The following is a 15,701-nucleotide window of genomic DNA, read 5'->3' on the forward strand; positions in this document are numbered from 1 at the left end:
GGCTGGCGGCTGCGCTGCGGTCCTAGGGAGGCTCACGCCGCAGGCGGCTGCCTGCATCGAGCCGGGTGGGAGAACGTGGCACTCAATTCCAGCGCAGTTTGCACTTCTGGAGAAAACTCTTCGGCGCTCTGGCGCGTGTATGCGAGGGGGACAGTAGGGGTGTCGTTGCCAGAGGCCTTGTCCTCACCTCATCTCGCACCCAAATACAAAGCTAAGGCGACAGAGCTCAACTGCGGAAGTTTTCCGTTTACGGAGCTCTGGAAGGGTCTCCTCACTAGCATGGGGGTCGAAGGAATGAAGATAATTCCTGGCATGTCACTCGTCCAAATCCCAGGCACTTCCGTAGCTCCTGCACCTAACGCCGAGATTAGCATAAAGGAGGCGCCCAGTGAACGTTTTGAATGAATGAAAAGAGCTGGGAACCCGGAGTGAGCGGGAAGCCACTTGGAAAACACCCATTCGAGGAGGTGTTTCATCTAGGCCCGTGAAACGCCGCAGATTTTCCCAGGACCCCTCCTCCTGTCCCCTCGGCCCCGCCTCCTGGCCCTCCATTCCGCGGCCCGTAGTAATCCCCTCCGGTTTTCCTCAGTCTCCACGTACGTCCCTCAGGGCGCGTCCCAAAACCCGGATAACCGGAGCCCTCCCCATGGACCACACCGTGGGCTCGCCCGCGGAGGAGCAGCCTGCGCATGCTCCATCGCTCGGGTAGGTTCCAGGGAAGGCAGCGAGCAGGATCCCCTACACCGCGGGCGGCGCGAGGCGTCTGGCTCTTCGCGGCGGCCGCGAGGGGAAAAGCAGCGCGGGGGCCGGGTGGAATCGAGGAGCGAGGGAAAAAGGAAGGGGCGGGGGAGAGGGACCAGGGAAGGCGTCGGGGGGAATCTCGCGAGGGTTGGAGTTTTGGCGAGAGTTTGTGGAAGATGGCGCCTGTTGTGACAGGGTAAGTCTGGGGGAACCAGAGCGCTGGGAATTGGGAAAGTTGCGGGCGGCTGGCAGCCCGCGGCGGGTTCGGGGGCCGCGGCGCGCTTGGCGTCCGGGCGCCGTGGGGGCGGCGTCGCGTGCTCGGAGCGCGGCGGCGGCGTGGGGCTGTGCGCTGCCGCTCTGCGCCTCCGTGGCTCGGGCTCCGACGCGTGAGGGCGGGCGGCGGCGGCGGGGACAGCGGGTGCGGGCGAGAGTGCGGCCGGGCGCGCGGGGCCCGCGGGCGCCGTGCCTGCCGCGCGCCTCCCGCGCCGCCGCCCGCGGGCCCTGCCTCGGGGCTCGCACAGCTTTGTTCCTCGCGGCCGCCGTCGCCCCCCAGCCCCGCGGGTGTCCGCGGCCCCGGGCGCTTTGTCTTTCCCCGCTGCCCCCCGCGACTCTCTACCCCCGGCCCTTTGTTTCGCCGCCTTAGGCGCTTTGTCCGACCGGTCGCGCCCCGCGTCCCTTCCCCACCTCCTCTCCTCCGCGGTCCTCCCGTGCCCCTTTGTTGTGCCCCTCGCTTGTCGGTAGTCCAGTGACCTGCCACGGCCCCGGCACCAGATTCCTGCCTTAATGTTTCTTCCATTGTCTTTCTCGTGTGTATCCTCTCTCATTTTTCTCTTTGGTCCTTGATTACCCCCAGAGGCTTTGTCTCCCCCATCCAGTGGCTTATTCTCTCAGCAGCCCCTTCCCCTTCCATCGTCGGTTGATTTATCCACTACCCACGGCGTGTGTCTGCCGAACTGTCTCAGCCTCAGGGACTCCATCTGGTGCTTCAGACTCTACGGTTTGTTGTTGTTTTGTGGGTCTGAAAGATGCATGGGATACTTAGTTGCCTCCGCACCTCTGTTCTCCCCCGCACCTCTTTCTCCTGGGATTTTACGCATTACCCCCACCTCTTTCCTCTCGGAATTAAAGCGTCTCTGATTTTCATAGCCGTCTCTTTAGGCCCGTGGTTGTTTTGCTTGGAAACGGTAGCCTTGGAAAAAGATCTGGTCTCTTGGTGGTTATTGCGCCCCCCCTCCCTTTCAGTGGTTTCTGACGGCCTAGGCCAAGGGCAGCTGTCGTCGCTTTGCTTCTAGGTTACCTGAAGATGAGTAGAGGGTATTGTAGGACGTGTAGGAGATTCAGGTATTTTTTTTTTTCTGTTGGTGTTTGAGAATAGTTTCGATAGCCACGGTGGATATTCATTTGGTTGTGTGAGAAGTTGAGTGAATTTTGATGTTATAAACTTGTGACTGTTGGGGTGAAGAATTTCAGCATTTTCTAGAATCCAGATGTAGAGTTTAGTATTTTACCAGTAGCTCCTGCATCATAAGGAAAAGGAGAAGCATCCTGCTTGGGAATTTTTTATATAAATGTTTTATTTTTTCAGTACGTAGTTTACAATTATTTGCTTTTCACTCTGTAGATGTATGACAGCCACAACCCTTCTGTCCCATCTTTGGGGTTGAAATGAGCAAAAGCCGTGAAGAGTGCCGTTTCTAGTTGATGGATACTGCTTCTAGGACCTCTGTGGATTATATTACTCAAATACAGTTAAAAACCATGTATACATATAAGATGTATATAATATGTATATAATATACATATAAGTTGTATATAATGTGTATGTGAGATATACATAAGATGTATATTATATGTATATATGTATATAAGATACATATAAGATGTGTATAATATGTATATAAGATACATATAAGATGTATATAATATGTATATAAGATACAAATAAATAATAGCCTTTAGTAGTGAGGTTCTTTTAAAGACTCTTCTTTACGTTGAAGGACTGTTAACTTGTTCTTCTTGTGTTCTTATTGTTATGGTAATGGTAAAAGCTTGGGGTTATGGGTGGGAGTGGGTGTGTGTGTGAGGTGTGGTGTATTGTAATGAGCCCGGTTGTTCTGGTGCTAGGAATAAGAGGTATTAGATTTACCAGTATTACTTTACTGAATGTATTTTTCAGGAATTTGTTTTTTTCCTACTACTTGATTACTACTTCTAGAAGCTATGTTACTCATAAAATCATTTGGAGTGTCATTTGGTTTACGACTGAAGTTCTGCATAAAGTGTTACTGACAAAGGATATACAAGATCTGTAAGAAATGTTGGTGCATTGGAAAGCCTTTTTTGTTTTTCTTTTTTGGCTGTGATTAGAATTAGTTTGAATTTTAATTAATGGAAAACCATGGTTTCATGATTGATACAAGAAGTTTCTGTGAAAATTTGCAGTCTGGGTTCCAGGAGTGGGTTTTACTAATAATCATTTGTCTCCCTTGCTTGTTCTCAGTACATAATCATTCTTCTGAAGGTAAAATCTTGAGCATACTGGTTCTAACTGGAAGCAAACTGTAAATACTGTGTAATAATGGAAGGTATTTTGCTCTGACTTGAACATACAGGAATGATAGAATGATCATAAAAGTGCTTTTACAATTTGAGTTGTGTTTTTTGTTTCTAAATCATGTAAGACTTTTATTTTGTGACCAAATAAAACAGTGCCTTTGACTAATTGTAACAAATGGCATCATTTGTTACAGGATGAATTGTGTTGGGAAACTTTCATTCTGAATATTGACTGTTAAAACTTTTAATTTATTATCTATGCATATTGCAGAGGGGTCTGTGGAGGATATATTTTCAGGAAAAGAATATAAGAGGCTCACTTTTGCAGTATTTTCAGATTTGTTCTAATATATGCTTCTAGGTATTAGATTTTATGCAGTTAAGTTTGTTAAAAAGTTACCTATTGCCCTATACCAACAGATTTCTATTACTGTCTTTTAAGTGGGTAAGATAAAAATTGCTTTGGGAAAAAGGCCATTCTTGCCAGATGTAATTTATTAAATAATCTTTGGCATCCTAGATGGATAAGGCATTAGGGAAAAAAAATGTTTTGTTTGAAAGTTCTTATAAATCTTCTTAATTCTGGTATTCAGTCATTTTTAGAAATTAAGTCATAAGACTTGGCTCTAAAGCATTATTTTGCATTTTGCATCCTCCTAATACTAAATTTCATGTTATTTCAACTGGGGGCAGTATTTTCTCATGAATTGACTAAAAGTTGTTATTTTTGGCATCTGGCTTTGTGATTATTTCCAAGTTACTCTACTTCCCCTGGGCCAATTTCCTAATTGTGTAGTAAAATGGGAATTGTAATAACTTGCTGCATCTGCATAGGATTGCTGTGCCTTAAGATGTTCAGAGAGCATCCTTGGATGAAAGGTGTGGCTAAGGTCTAGGAATTGTTACTGAAATAAGCTAATGTGAAGTAGGCCATATTTTATAGGAAGTCAAGTAGGTGGTTTTGAACTCAGTTCTTGGCAAATCACAGCAATGATAGTGGAATGAAAAAAAACCAAATACGTATTATAGTCTGTGTAATAAAACATACTTTTTTTCCTATAAACTTGCAGGGAGATAGACAAGTAAAACAAGTTACAGGGTATTGTGTGTGTTGTGTAAGAGATTGAAGAGCTGTCAAAGTCAAATGTAATAACACATAAAATTATGGGATGCCTTTCCTCTATTGATTTGTTTACTGCATGTATAATAGTAATAGTAAAAAATGATAGCACAACATGTTTTCACCAGACTATAAGCCAAGTCTGTTAGTAGTAATGCCTACTTTTAAATATGCCTTATGTTTAATGGTTTGTTATTTGCTCTTAAGAATATTCTCTAACAACCAGGACTATAATTTCAGACTTGACTCTTGGCCTTAGGAAAGTGTTTTCTGTTTGGGGGACACTATATAGATATTTATTGAACAAATGAAACCTGTTGCTTCTCTGTTCTTGGTAGATAATATCATGTCCCATCTGGTTCCCCAAGCCAGGATTCTGGATTCCTCTCTCATCAACCCTTAACATTTAATCACTAAGAACTAATAATTTTTCCTCCTAAAAAATCTTTTGAATCTGCTTTTTTCATCCTCACTGCCACAGTTCAGGCTCTCATCATTTCTCACCTGGATTACTGCAGACATATTGGTAGGCTTTTTCTGCATCTAGACTCACCCCCTTTATCCAGCTTCCACATAGTCGCAGTGCAGTCTTTCTAAAAAGCAAATCTGATCATTTCACTCCTTAGTCTAAAAACCTTTCAATGGCTCCCTCTAGCAGCCTTCATTAAGAGAGGCAACAAAGTGGAGGGTTATGAGCTCACATTTAGGATTTAATCTGAACTGGGTTCCAATTCTGTCTGTTACTTTAAACCCCTATAATATTGAGAAGTTACCCTCTCCCTCAATTGCAAGATAATTATTCCTAACTCAAAGGGTTGTTGTGAAGATTCAGTGATAGTGCATGAAATCATTTAAAATGCTTGGCACATAGCAAGTGCTCAAAAATGTTAGCTCATGTGGCATATAGTCTTCCATAATTATTTCATTTACGTCTTCTCCAGCTGAATTGTTTACCTTTTTCTCTCCATAATCAGTGCTCCAGTCATATTTAAGAACTTGTTCGCTGCATGGGCTTGGCAGTTTAATGACGTCTTCTGCATGAAGAGTACTCGTTCTTAGTAGGTTGTTATTTAGGACTAAAGTGAGGGAATATTCTAACCAGATCCAGTAGGCTAGATTCTTTGCCCTTGCTGTATGTTATTAAATACTGTGTATAATTCTCTTGGAAGTGTGATACTAAATTGTGATTATCTACCACACCCAAATGTTGTTAATTACTTGGTGGCAGATATCACTTATATATTACACTTAGAAGAGTGCCTAGCACATGATAGAGACTCAGCAAAAAGATTTTTTGAACAAAGGACTCCTAGTACTTTGAAACCTTGATGCAATGTGGTTCATGTATGCAAAATTTTATATACGTGTGTGTATCTATATACAGTGTATATGTGTATATATATATAAAATTTATATTTGATTTTGATTCTATAGGGAGCAATTGCTGACGTGCCCAGAGGAATCGATATTTTTAGCCACAGGCAGCCTTATAACCCTTAAGAACAACATTATATTATAGTAAGGCTCTTCGGCAAAAGTTCTTTTTGGATTGTTAGAACATGCTGTTACATTGTCTGTACAAAACTGACAAGCTTAAGTTTTTGTATTTTGTATGATTGGCTCTCAAGTGTTTTTCAAAAGGTTTCATTATTTTTAAGTGCAAGTTCCTAGGTACATAGGGGTGTGCGTTAAACCTTAGCACACTATATACTGCTTTTTTTTGGGATCCATGACATAGAACCAAATAATGAATTGATAGTCTACAGGGAGACTCAGGTCTTGTGGACAGATTACTTTTAGGTACTTTCTTTAAGCTTCAGGTTCTACCTTTATATAACATGGAGAATAATAATTCACTTGTATTTTATCTGTCAGGCATATTGTGACTATCAAGTAAGGTAAAATATGTGAAATTATAATTATCAATTGTGGCTGGGCGCGGTGGCTCATGCTGGTAATCCTAGCACTCTGGGAGGCTGAGACTGGAGGATCATTTGAGCTCAGGAATTCCAGACCAGCCTGAGCAAGAGTGAGACCCCATCTCTACTAAAAAATAGAAAGAAATTAGCTGGACGACTAAAAAATATATAGAAAAAATTAGCCAAGCATGGTGACGCATGCTTGTAGTCCCAGCTATTCGAGAGGCTGAGACAGTAGGATCGCTCGAACTTAGGAGTTTGAGGTTGCTGTGAGCTAGGCTGATGCCACGGCACTCTAGCCTGGGCAACAGAGTGAGACTTTGTCTCAAAAAAAAAAAAAAGAAAGAAAGAAAGAAAATAATTATAAATTATAATTACAATACAATGTCAAGTGAAACAATGAATGTGCAAGTGAATTGTAAATAGTAACGTTCTCTATATAAATATTGTAATTATTATAACAGTTTCTTCTGGTAATCTTTCACCATCAGGGTTCAAGATGGACTTTTTATACTGCAACTTGTGGTTTGTGGGTAATGTTTTAGGAAGGCATCAGTATATTTAGTGCAAAGGACCACAACCCTTGAAGTTTGTGCCTTGGCATTTTGAGCAGACATATTTGGTAAATTACTGCTTGACCACGGGTGTTGTTACTGAGTCACCCCCAAATTTTGGGGGTCTACTTACTGCACTCTCCTCTGCTTGGGCAGCCGTAACAATGTAGGAATGTTGCATGCCCAGCTGCTCTCTCTCAGACACCCTGCCCACGGTTCTGGATGTCTCTTAGCCCTGGCACAACATCATGATGTTGCTTACGCCTCATTAGGCCCTGCTTCTGCTTCAGGGAACGAAATGTTATCCTAATCGTCTAAAAAGGGTAAATTATTTCCCAAACATATCAGACTTAACATGTATGTGTGTGTGGGGGGGGGCAAGCATCAGAGGCACTGTAAGTGGTAGTAATTGCCTGCCTGTATACATATTTGTGTAATTTTGTTGTGTTGAGACAATGCGTAGTAGTAATAAGTGTGGCAGCTTTTCGGTCAGATTGGTGAGGTTCGTGGCAGTCTTGGGAATATTTATACTATTTTAAGTTTAAAAAAAGAAGAGATAGAGAACACTGCCTCTTATGCATCCTAAGTTGCAAGAGCCTTACAGCGAAAACTGCACCTGTTGGATGTCAGGTGGAATACACTAGAAAGTCAAGTTGACCCTTTTTAATTCCCCTTCCACTGTTCTTTTCCTATATTCAATAGTCTTAACTTAGCCTGAGGGTTAAGTGTATTTGTGCATTGTTAATTAGATGACAGTGAAAATTGTAAGTGAATAAGAACCATTTCTTATAAAAAGTTTATATAACCAGAAAAGTGTCTATCACTCAATAAAACCATGATTTTTTATAAGTATGGTAAATATTGTGTTATATAAGTATAGCATTGCCTGAGGAAATATAAAACCAATGTTGTAGGTTTTTTTTTTTTAATATTATGAACAGCTTATTTTGGACATAGTTTAATTTGCCCCAGAATATAACTAGCCTTAGACTGGCTTGCAAAATTGGAACAAAGGTATTTATTACCTTTTTGGAAAGCTGCAGACCCACTAAGATTTTGCGAGCATACTTTTTCTTTCTTTCTTTCCTTTTTTTTTTTTTTTTTTTTGAGACAGAGTCTCACTCTGTTGCCCGGGCTAGGGTACCGTGGCATCAGCCTAGCTCACAGCAACCTCAAACTCCTGGGCTCAAGCAATCCTTCTGCCTCAGCCTCCCGAGTAGCTGGGACTACAGGCATGTGACACCATGCGCGGCTAATTTTTTTCTATATAATTTTTAGTCATCCAGCTCATTTCTTTCTATTTTTTAATAGAGATGAGGTCTCGCTCTTGCTCAGGCTGGTCTGGAACTCCTGAGCTTAAACGATCCTCTCGCCTCAGCCTCCCAGAGTGCTAGGATTACAGGCGTGAGCCACCTAGTATTGTTTTAATAATATATTTATTAGAGAAACAGTTGTTGAGGACTTATTAGGTATAAGACACTGCTGTGTCCTGGGCCTATGAAGATGGCTAGGAAATGGTTTGATGAAACTCATGATTTAATGGAAAGTACACAGATAATTATAGTATAAGGGAAATTGTAAGTGCCGCAACAGGTGTTTAGTTAGTGTTGGTGGGAACGCAGGTGTGAATGATTATCTCCAGTTGGAAGGAAGTGCATAGAAAAGGTAGGAATTTGTAGAGTGGTGGGAGATTAAACTGGAGAAGTGGTTGGAGGCCTCCTGGAGGACCTTGAATGCTAAGCTAAGTATTTGAATATAATCATGGATGCAGAGGATGGGGGTAAGGCATTGGTGAGGTGAGGCTGGATGTAAACAGTGTAAAATAGTTTGGAATTGCTGGAGACCATAAGAGAAATATGATCAAGATCTGATCTTGGTGATAGGCCTAGGAATGGATAGGCAAAACAACTCTTTTTGAGGCTCTTTGGAATGACTGTACTGTCACTAAAATAGGCCTATGGCTATGAGCATGTCAGTTAAGCCTTGCCCCTTATCTAAAAAATGGGAGAGAATAATACTTCTTGGTATTGATTAAACAAGATAAGGCATATAAAATGCCTAGCATAGTTCTGGAAATAGTAGGTCTCAATAAATAGGCTCTTCTTCCTCCTTTTTGTGAAGTGTAGAATCTAAAGGATAAGATGGGTGTGGGGTGCACTCACACCAAAAGGAAAAGTGGGGAAGAAACCTGAACAGTTGAAACCTGGGTAATGAAATATTAAATAATTAGAAAAGGAGAAGTTTGGGTGAGGTAAGCATATTAACAAAATGTTGGATTTATTTTGTTATTAATAAATGTTGAGGCCGGGCGCGGTGGCTCACACCTGTAATCCTAGCACTCTGGGAGGCCGAGGCGGGTGGATTGTTTGAGCTCAGGTGTTTGAGACCAGCGTGAGCAAGAGCAAGACCCCATCTCTACTAAAAATAGAAATAAATGATTTGGACAACTAAAAATATATAGAAAAAAAAATTAGCCGGGCATGGTGGCACATCCCTATAGTCCCAGCTACTGGGGAGGCTGAGGCAGGAGGATTGCTTGAGCCCAGGAGTTTGAGGTTGCTGTGAGCTAGGGTGATGCCACGGCACTCTAGCGCAGGCAACAGAGTGAAACTGTCTCAAAAAATAAATAAATAAATGTTGAATATTTATTTTTCCATAACTCTGCTGTTACACTTAGCATTGTTCTGCAATTATATAAATTTATCTGTATTGATTATCTGTCTAGTTTGTCAGTGAGCTTCATAAGGATAAGAGTAGTATTTTATTTATCTTGCGTAATTACGAAGCAGCTACCGTCTATCTATGAGAATGTTACTTGCAGGATGAATAGGACTTGAACAGATTTAATAATATATAACACTTGCCACTAGGTGGCACTTAGTCTAAGTGATAAGGCCTGACATTCAGCACAGATTGGTTTTTCTACCTAGAACCCATGTAGAAACTGACTCCCTCAATTATATTCATTTTTCTGCCTTTTCTGTACTATTTGAAGTGGAATATGAAACATCTGTCAAATAAAAAATTCATTTAGGGTGTTAAAAAATAGAAAAGTGTGATGACATTAGAATATGTCCTGTAGAAAGAACCTGAGGGGAAGCACGATGAAATTCACAATTGAACAAATTCCCCATCTCTGAATGTGCTTTAAGTGAAGCGTGGTGGTTTGATTTTAGGCAGTGTCTTCAGTTGTTTAGAATGTGTGGATTGCTTTAAAGGAGGATATTGTCGAAATTTGGTTCTTAGAGGATTTGAAGAAAGATGATGGTGAAGTGTGGTCTGTACTGATGCTGTGTTATGTTCTCTTGTTTATATTGTACTCTTCCTGCTGAAGAGTAGCAAACCATAGAATGGTAACTACATTTTGTTGGACACATGTTTACACATATTATGAATCCATTAGGTTCAGCAAATTTCAGAGTTGGAGAAGACCTTACTAATTATATTCTAAAGTATCTACTCATTTAAATGCAGGCACAGACAGTTTAGATACTTTACAGTTGGCCAATGACTGAGATACATTCATTGACTGAGCTTGTTCCTGGTTTGTTTTTGGGGGAGGGAGGAGACTTATGTTGGTCTTTTTTCTATTTATCTCACTGCGCTGCCTTTTAATGTCATGCATTTTTTAAAAAAATATCCCTTTTCCCTATATGTGCGGACTTAGACGAAGAATGCAAATCTCTCAGCTGTCAAGCCTGGTTGGTAGAGTGCTGCCGTCACTGTTGCTTCATAAATGCTCAGCTTTGATGCTGCTTGCTTTTTTCTTCTTTGCTGTTTTCCTGTTCTTGATGTTGCTTATGATCTTTATCTTGTGTTTCTAAGTGACCAGGGTGGCCTCTTTAGGAACATAGTTGTCCTCAATGCACACCTCCTCGCCCACTGTACTTTAGTTCCTCCTACTCAACTGGTTGGGTCAGTTACCCCGGCTCACTCCAGTCTGTGCCTCTTGTCTCTCTAGCTTCTTGGTTCTGCCATCTGCACTAAATTGCAGCTGGCTGTTTCTAGAGCCTCTTGATGAGACGATGCAAGGACAGAGGAGAGAGTGAGAAGAAAAAAGGCTGTCATACAGGGAAGAGAGGCCACAACTCAAATCTTTATACTGAAAGATGATCCGGTTTTTGAACTTGATGATGTACATGCAGTGATTTTCCTAGTGTATATGGCAAAGCAATATTACTCTCTGCTATGGAATTCATTACATTGGTTGTAACTGTCATTAGTGCTTATCCTTCATGTCAAGGAAGTGAATTGAATCCATTTCAGCATTCCAAAGATAGTAGTGATAGTATTTGGTAATTTACTTACAGCTTATAGTAATGAGTGTCATTATTTGATTAAATGAATAACGCTGACCTAATAGGAGTTGCTGCTTCACTATTGTGACATTTAAAAAAAAAAAAACAAACCTGGATAGCTGTAACTCTCAAAGCTTATTTCATTATTATTGGTAAGAAAACCATTCTTTGTCCTGGCCTTCTCCCACTTTATTCAATGTGATATGTACATTTTGCACACAGGATTTAGTGACATGCCATTTACTTAAATCTATACTTTCTTAGCTTTAACTCCTGGAAATCGTCAGTTGGTAAATGAAATGGCTTTTAAATTACATTTGAGTTTAAATTTAAATTTATATGGTAGTTTAGGTGTGTAGTTGATTTATTTATTTATTGTTTATTTATTTATTGTTTTTCTTTTTAAAAACAATTTTATTTTGAAACAATTTCAAACTCATAGAAAAGTTTCAAGAATCTCCATACACCCTTCACCCAGAGATCCCCATCCAATTTCACCAAGTGTCCCAGTGATGATCTAATTTGGGATCACAAGCTACACCCACTTGCCATGTTCTGTTCTCCCTTGACTTAGAACAGCTCCCCAGTCTCTCCTTGTGTTCCATGCCCCGAAGATAACAGGGCAGTCATTTCATAGAATGCCCCTTAACTTGGGTTTGTCCAGTCTTCCTCAGGATTAGATTCAACATCTGCATCTTTGGCAGGGTGACCACAGAAGTGATGTCTTTTTTATCCTTGCATTCTCTTGGGTAGCCCACGATGTTTCTTTGTCCCATCACAGATGATGTTAACCTTGGTTACTTGAGCAAGATGGTGCCTGCCAGAATTCTCTACTATGAAGTTCCTTTTTTTCTTCTGTAATAAGTAATTTGTGTGGAGATACTTTAACAGTCTGTAAATATACCATTCCTTATTCGACTCTCATGTACTAGGTTTAGCATCCATGGATGTTTCTTGATTTATTTTTATATTTAATTTTTAGCTTGTTTTCATAGCATTTCAGGAAAGTGACTATCTTAATATAGAAATTTTTCTTAAGGATTAATTAATGTCACATCTGTATACATGTATCTTGATTATTCTTATTTTGGAAAATATTATGAGAAATTCAGAAGTTATTTAAATGTATCATGTAAAGTGAGCCACTGTGGTCTTATATAAGGAAATGACTACTGTTAACGATTGGGAGTACAGTTGACCTTTGAACAAAAGGGATTTGAATTGAGTGGATCCACTTGTACTCAGATATTTTTCAACCAAACTTGGATGGAAAATACAATATTTGAGGGATGCGAAATCTGCCTACGTGAAGGGCCAACTGTGTATCTTGAATATGCACGGATTTTGGTATATACAGGGGAGAGGGGCCCAGTTCTCCATAGATACCAGGGACCACTGTATATTCCTTAATTTTTTAAAAATGGAATTGCTAGCATTCTGTTTTATATTAGAAATGTCAACAGTTTCACAAACAATGTTAAAGGGATCAGGAAACTCATATTTTGTTGAATATCTATCTACTCAGTCCTCACCTACATTGGGAGGGAGGTGAGGTGGCATCTCCATCTTATAGATAAGTCTGAAAGTCAGAGATTTAGTGATTTAAAGTTCATACATCTTTGTTTCTGCCTTCGCCATTGTATTTACTACCTGGGACTCATAGAGCTTTTCTTTGTCTCCTCACTTGAACACTTTCAAGCTCACTGCTACATGGCAAGACAGTCCCAGATAAAAGCAAGTGTAAAACAAGGCTTTAAGGAAGTGGACATTATATTCTCTATTAGATTACTCTAAAAATGAGTCTGTTTCCTAGAAATGCTTTCAAACACTTAATTAGACTAGTCGTTGAATTCGTAAGTTCTCTGAAGCAGCATTTATTTTTAAGTAAAATTTTCTATTTAATTTAAAAATAATCTTGTAAGGCATTGCTGGGATGTTGCCCCATGAGCTAATCCTCTTCCGTATTTTCAGTTTTTTCTTAATATTCCTTTTCTTCCTATAGACCAATTTTCAGATCTTTTATTCTGTATACATCCTGTATGGCCTTGGGAAAGTTACTTAATTGCATCGTAACTTAAGTTTCCTCATTTGTAAAATGGAGAGTATACTTCAGAGCTTGTGAGGATCCAATGTCTGTATGCAACTGGGCTGCAAGACTAGGCCTGGTCTGTAAGAATTGCTTAATGTCCATTTCCTTTCTTACCTCTCATTCAAGCCACTGCCATGTCTTCACCACTTAATGTGGTCTTGCTTTTTATAGTCCTTTGTGTTACATGTTAAAATCTGATTTTCACCCCAGGCCATCAACAATTGAAATAACCTCCTCTGACCGGATCCCTAAACCTTATTTCAGTCTTCAGTCTATTTCATTTTTCTGCATCTTTTATTTTTGTTGACCATGATGTCTTTATTTTTTATTTATTTATTTTTTTTGAGACAGAGTCTCGCTCTGTTGCCTGGGCTAGAGTGCTGTGGCATCAGCCTAGCTCACAGCAACCTCAAACTCCTGGGCTTAAGCAATCCTACTGCCTCAGTCTTCCAAGTAGCTGGGACTACAGGCATGTGCCACCATGCCCGACTAATTTTTCTATATATATTTTTAGCTGTCCATATAATTTCTTTCTATTTTTAGTAGAGACAGGGTCTTGCTCTTACTCAGGCTGTTCTTGAACTCCTGAGCTCAAATAATCTGCCGGCCTTGGCCTCCCAGAGTGCTAGGATTACGTCTTTATTTTTGACTAAAAAGCCATCATCTCTCTCTCTTGAACATTCCCATCTTTTCTTTGCTACTTACTCTCCCAGTGTTAAGTACTGTAGTTTGCAAGTTTTGTGTTCCTCTTCTTGTCTCATTTATCCTTTGACTTTATGTCTATGTCATTAGCTCGGATGTTTAGATCTGTGTTTCTAAAACTCCTGCTGGTTGTTCTGCAGGCCCACCAAACTTGATTTTTCCAAAACAACTTGTTCTTTTCACCACCTAGATCTATTTATAAAATAGACTTGATATCCGTTAATGGTGATTGCCCATCTAGGTGCCACACGGGTAAACATTAACTTCAGTATCTTCCTCATTTCCTCGCACTCTCATTTTTTCTTATTTGTCGATCAAATCTTTCCTGTCTGCCTCCATGTGATATCTGGGCTCTCCTCTCCTTGCTCACTGCCATTGCCTTATTCTGCAGCCCTGCTTCATCTCATAGTTGGACTGTTGTCACTGTGTTGTTCCCCCCAACCCCCACCCCTACCGTTTGCTTCCTCCTTTAGTCTATGACTATTGGTAGTTTGTCCCACCTGTTAGTATTTTGGGGTTTGTGGGGATACCTGGTGACCTAGTTTTGTTGTAAATGGTGTCCGTGGATTTTGATTTTGCTGTCTAGTTACTGCTCTTTTATGTGGAAACTATTCTGCTGCCCCTTCTATGCTAAAATCCTGTCTGAGTTTTTGTAAAAAAGTATAATCAGACAGATATACATTAATTGTAAACTAAATTGATACAAAGTGAATAAAGATAGTTCCTCTACATACCTAAATCCCCAGTCCCCAGGCATGTGCATGTTTATTTACAATGGGGTGAGTTTCCTTCCAAACTTGAATTAATTATTTTCTTGACATACTTGTGTCTGTTTCTCATGTTTACTATTTTTATGAAAGATTCTTTAGAAATCTAAGTAAACTTTTGGCTTTTTTGTTTACATTAAAGGATAGAATCAATGCTTTTAGTATTGACTGTGAGTAGAATTTGTTCTTTAAAATGCTATATATATTTTTTCTCATCATAACAAAAGTAACAAAATATAAAAAGGAAAAAAATCATAATTCTGCCAAATGAAACACAAGTAACACATTAATGTATATTTGTCCTTTTAAACTTTTCTTTTTTAAAAAATGATTTATCACCCCCCTAAAAGTAATACATAAATATATTGTTAAGAAGCCCAAACAATAAACGTAAAGTGGAAGTGCTTCCTTGTATCTGTCCCAGAGATGGTCTTTGTTTGATGTTTGATGTGTAGCATTTTGTAAATGTCTATTGAATGCATGTTAATGCATATGTAATCTTTTTTTATTCTGTTCTTCTGTCTGTCCTTCCTCACATTGGTCCTCCCTTCTCCGTGTAAATTGAATCATACCAATTAAATAGCATATGGTTCTTCAACTTGCTTGGGTCATTAAGCAGTATTTCTTGTGTAGCTCTGAGTGTCATTAGGTGTGGCTCCCTATTCTTAATGGCTGCTTTGAGGTTATTTCTAACTTTCAATTTTTTTTTTTACATTGATTGCTGCCACTAACACACCTGTGCATATGTAAAGATAACTAATGTCTGGATACTTTTAAGTGGAATCACTGTTTTTTCTTTTTCTTTTTTTTTTGGTGGTTGGGGACAGGGTCTCGTCTGGGCAAGAAGTGCAGTGGCATTATTATAGTTCACTGCAACCTCAAACTCCTGGGCTCAAGCAGTCCTCCTGCCTCAGCCTCCCAAGTAGCTGGGACAATAGGTATGCACCACCATGCC

At 40.2% G+C, this 15,701-nt stretch overlaps 1 protein-coding gene across 3 annotated transcripts in view; it reads left to right on the top strand.

Moving 5' to 3' along the window:
* Window positions 1-537: 537 nt before the first annotated feature.
* The window catches only part of RBPJ (recombination signal binding protein for immunoglobulin kappa J region), a 95,490-nt gene continuing 80,326 nt past the window's right edge, over window positions 538-15,701 (top strand). The window contains exon 1 of one of the 3 annotated variants that reach the window (XM_045550474.1): window positions 538-705. In XM_045550474.1, the coding sequence (XP_045406430.1) occupies window positions 647-705 (59 nt within the window). In that variant the 5' untranslated portion in view covers window positions 538-646. Of the gene's footprint in view, window positions 938-15,701 lie in introns of all 3 variants that reach the window. The other 2 variants (XM_045550478.1, XM_045550480.1) reach the window with 2 other exon arrangements.

This window comes from Lemur catta, chromosome 4, assembly GCF_020740605.2.
Source record: "Lemur catta isolate mLemCat1 chromosome 4, mLemCat1.pri, whole genome shotgun sequence".
NCBI classification, from domain to species: Eukaryota; Metazoa; Chordata; class Mammalia; order Primates; family Lemuridae; genus Lemur; species Lemur catta.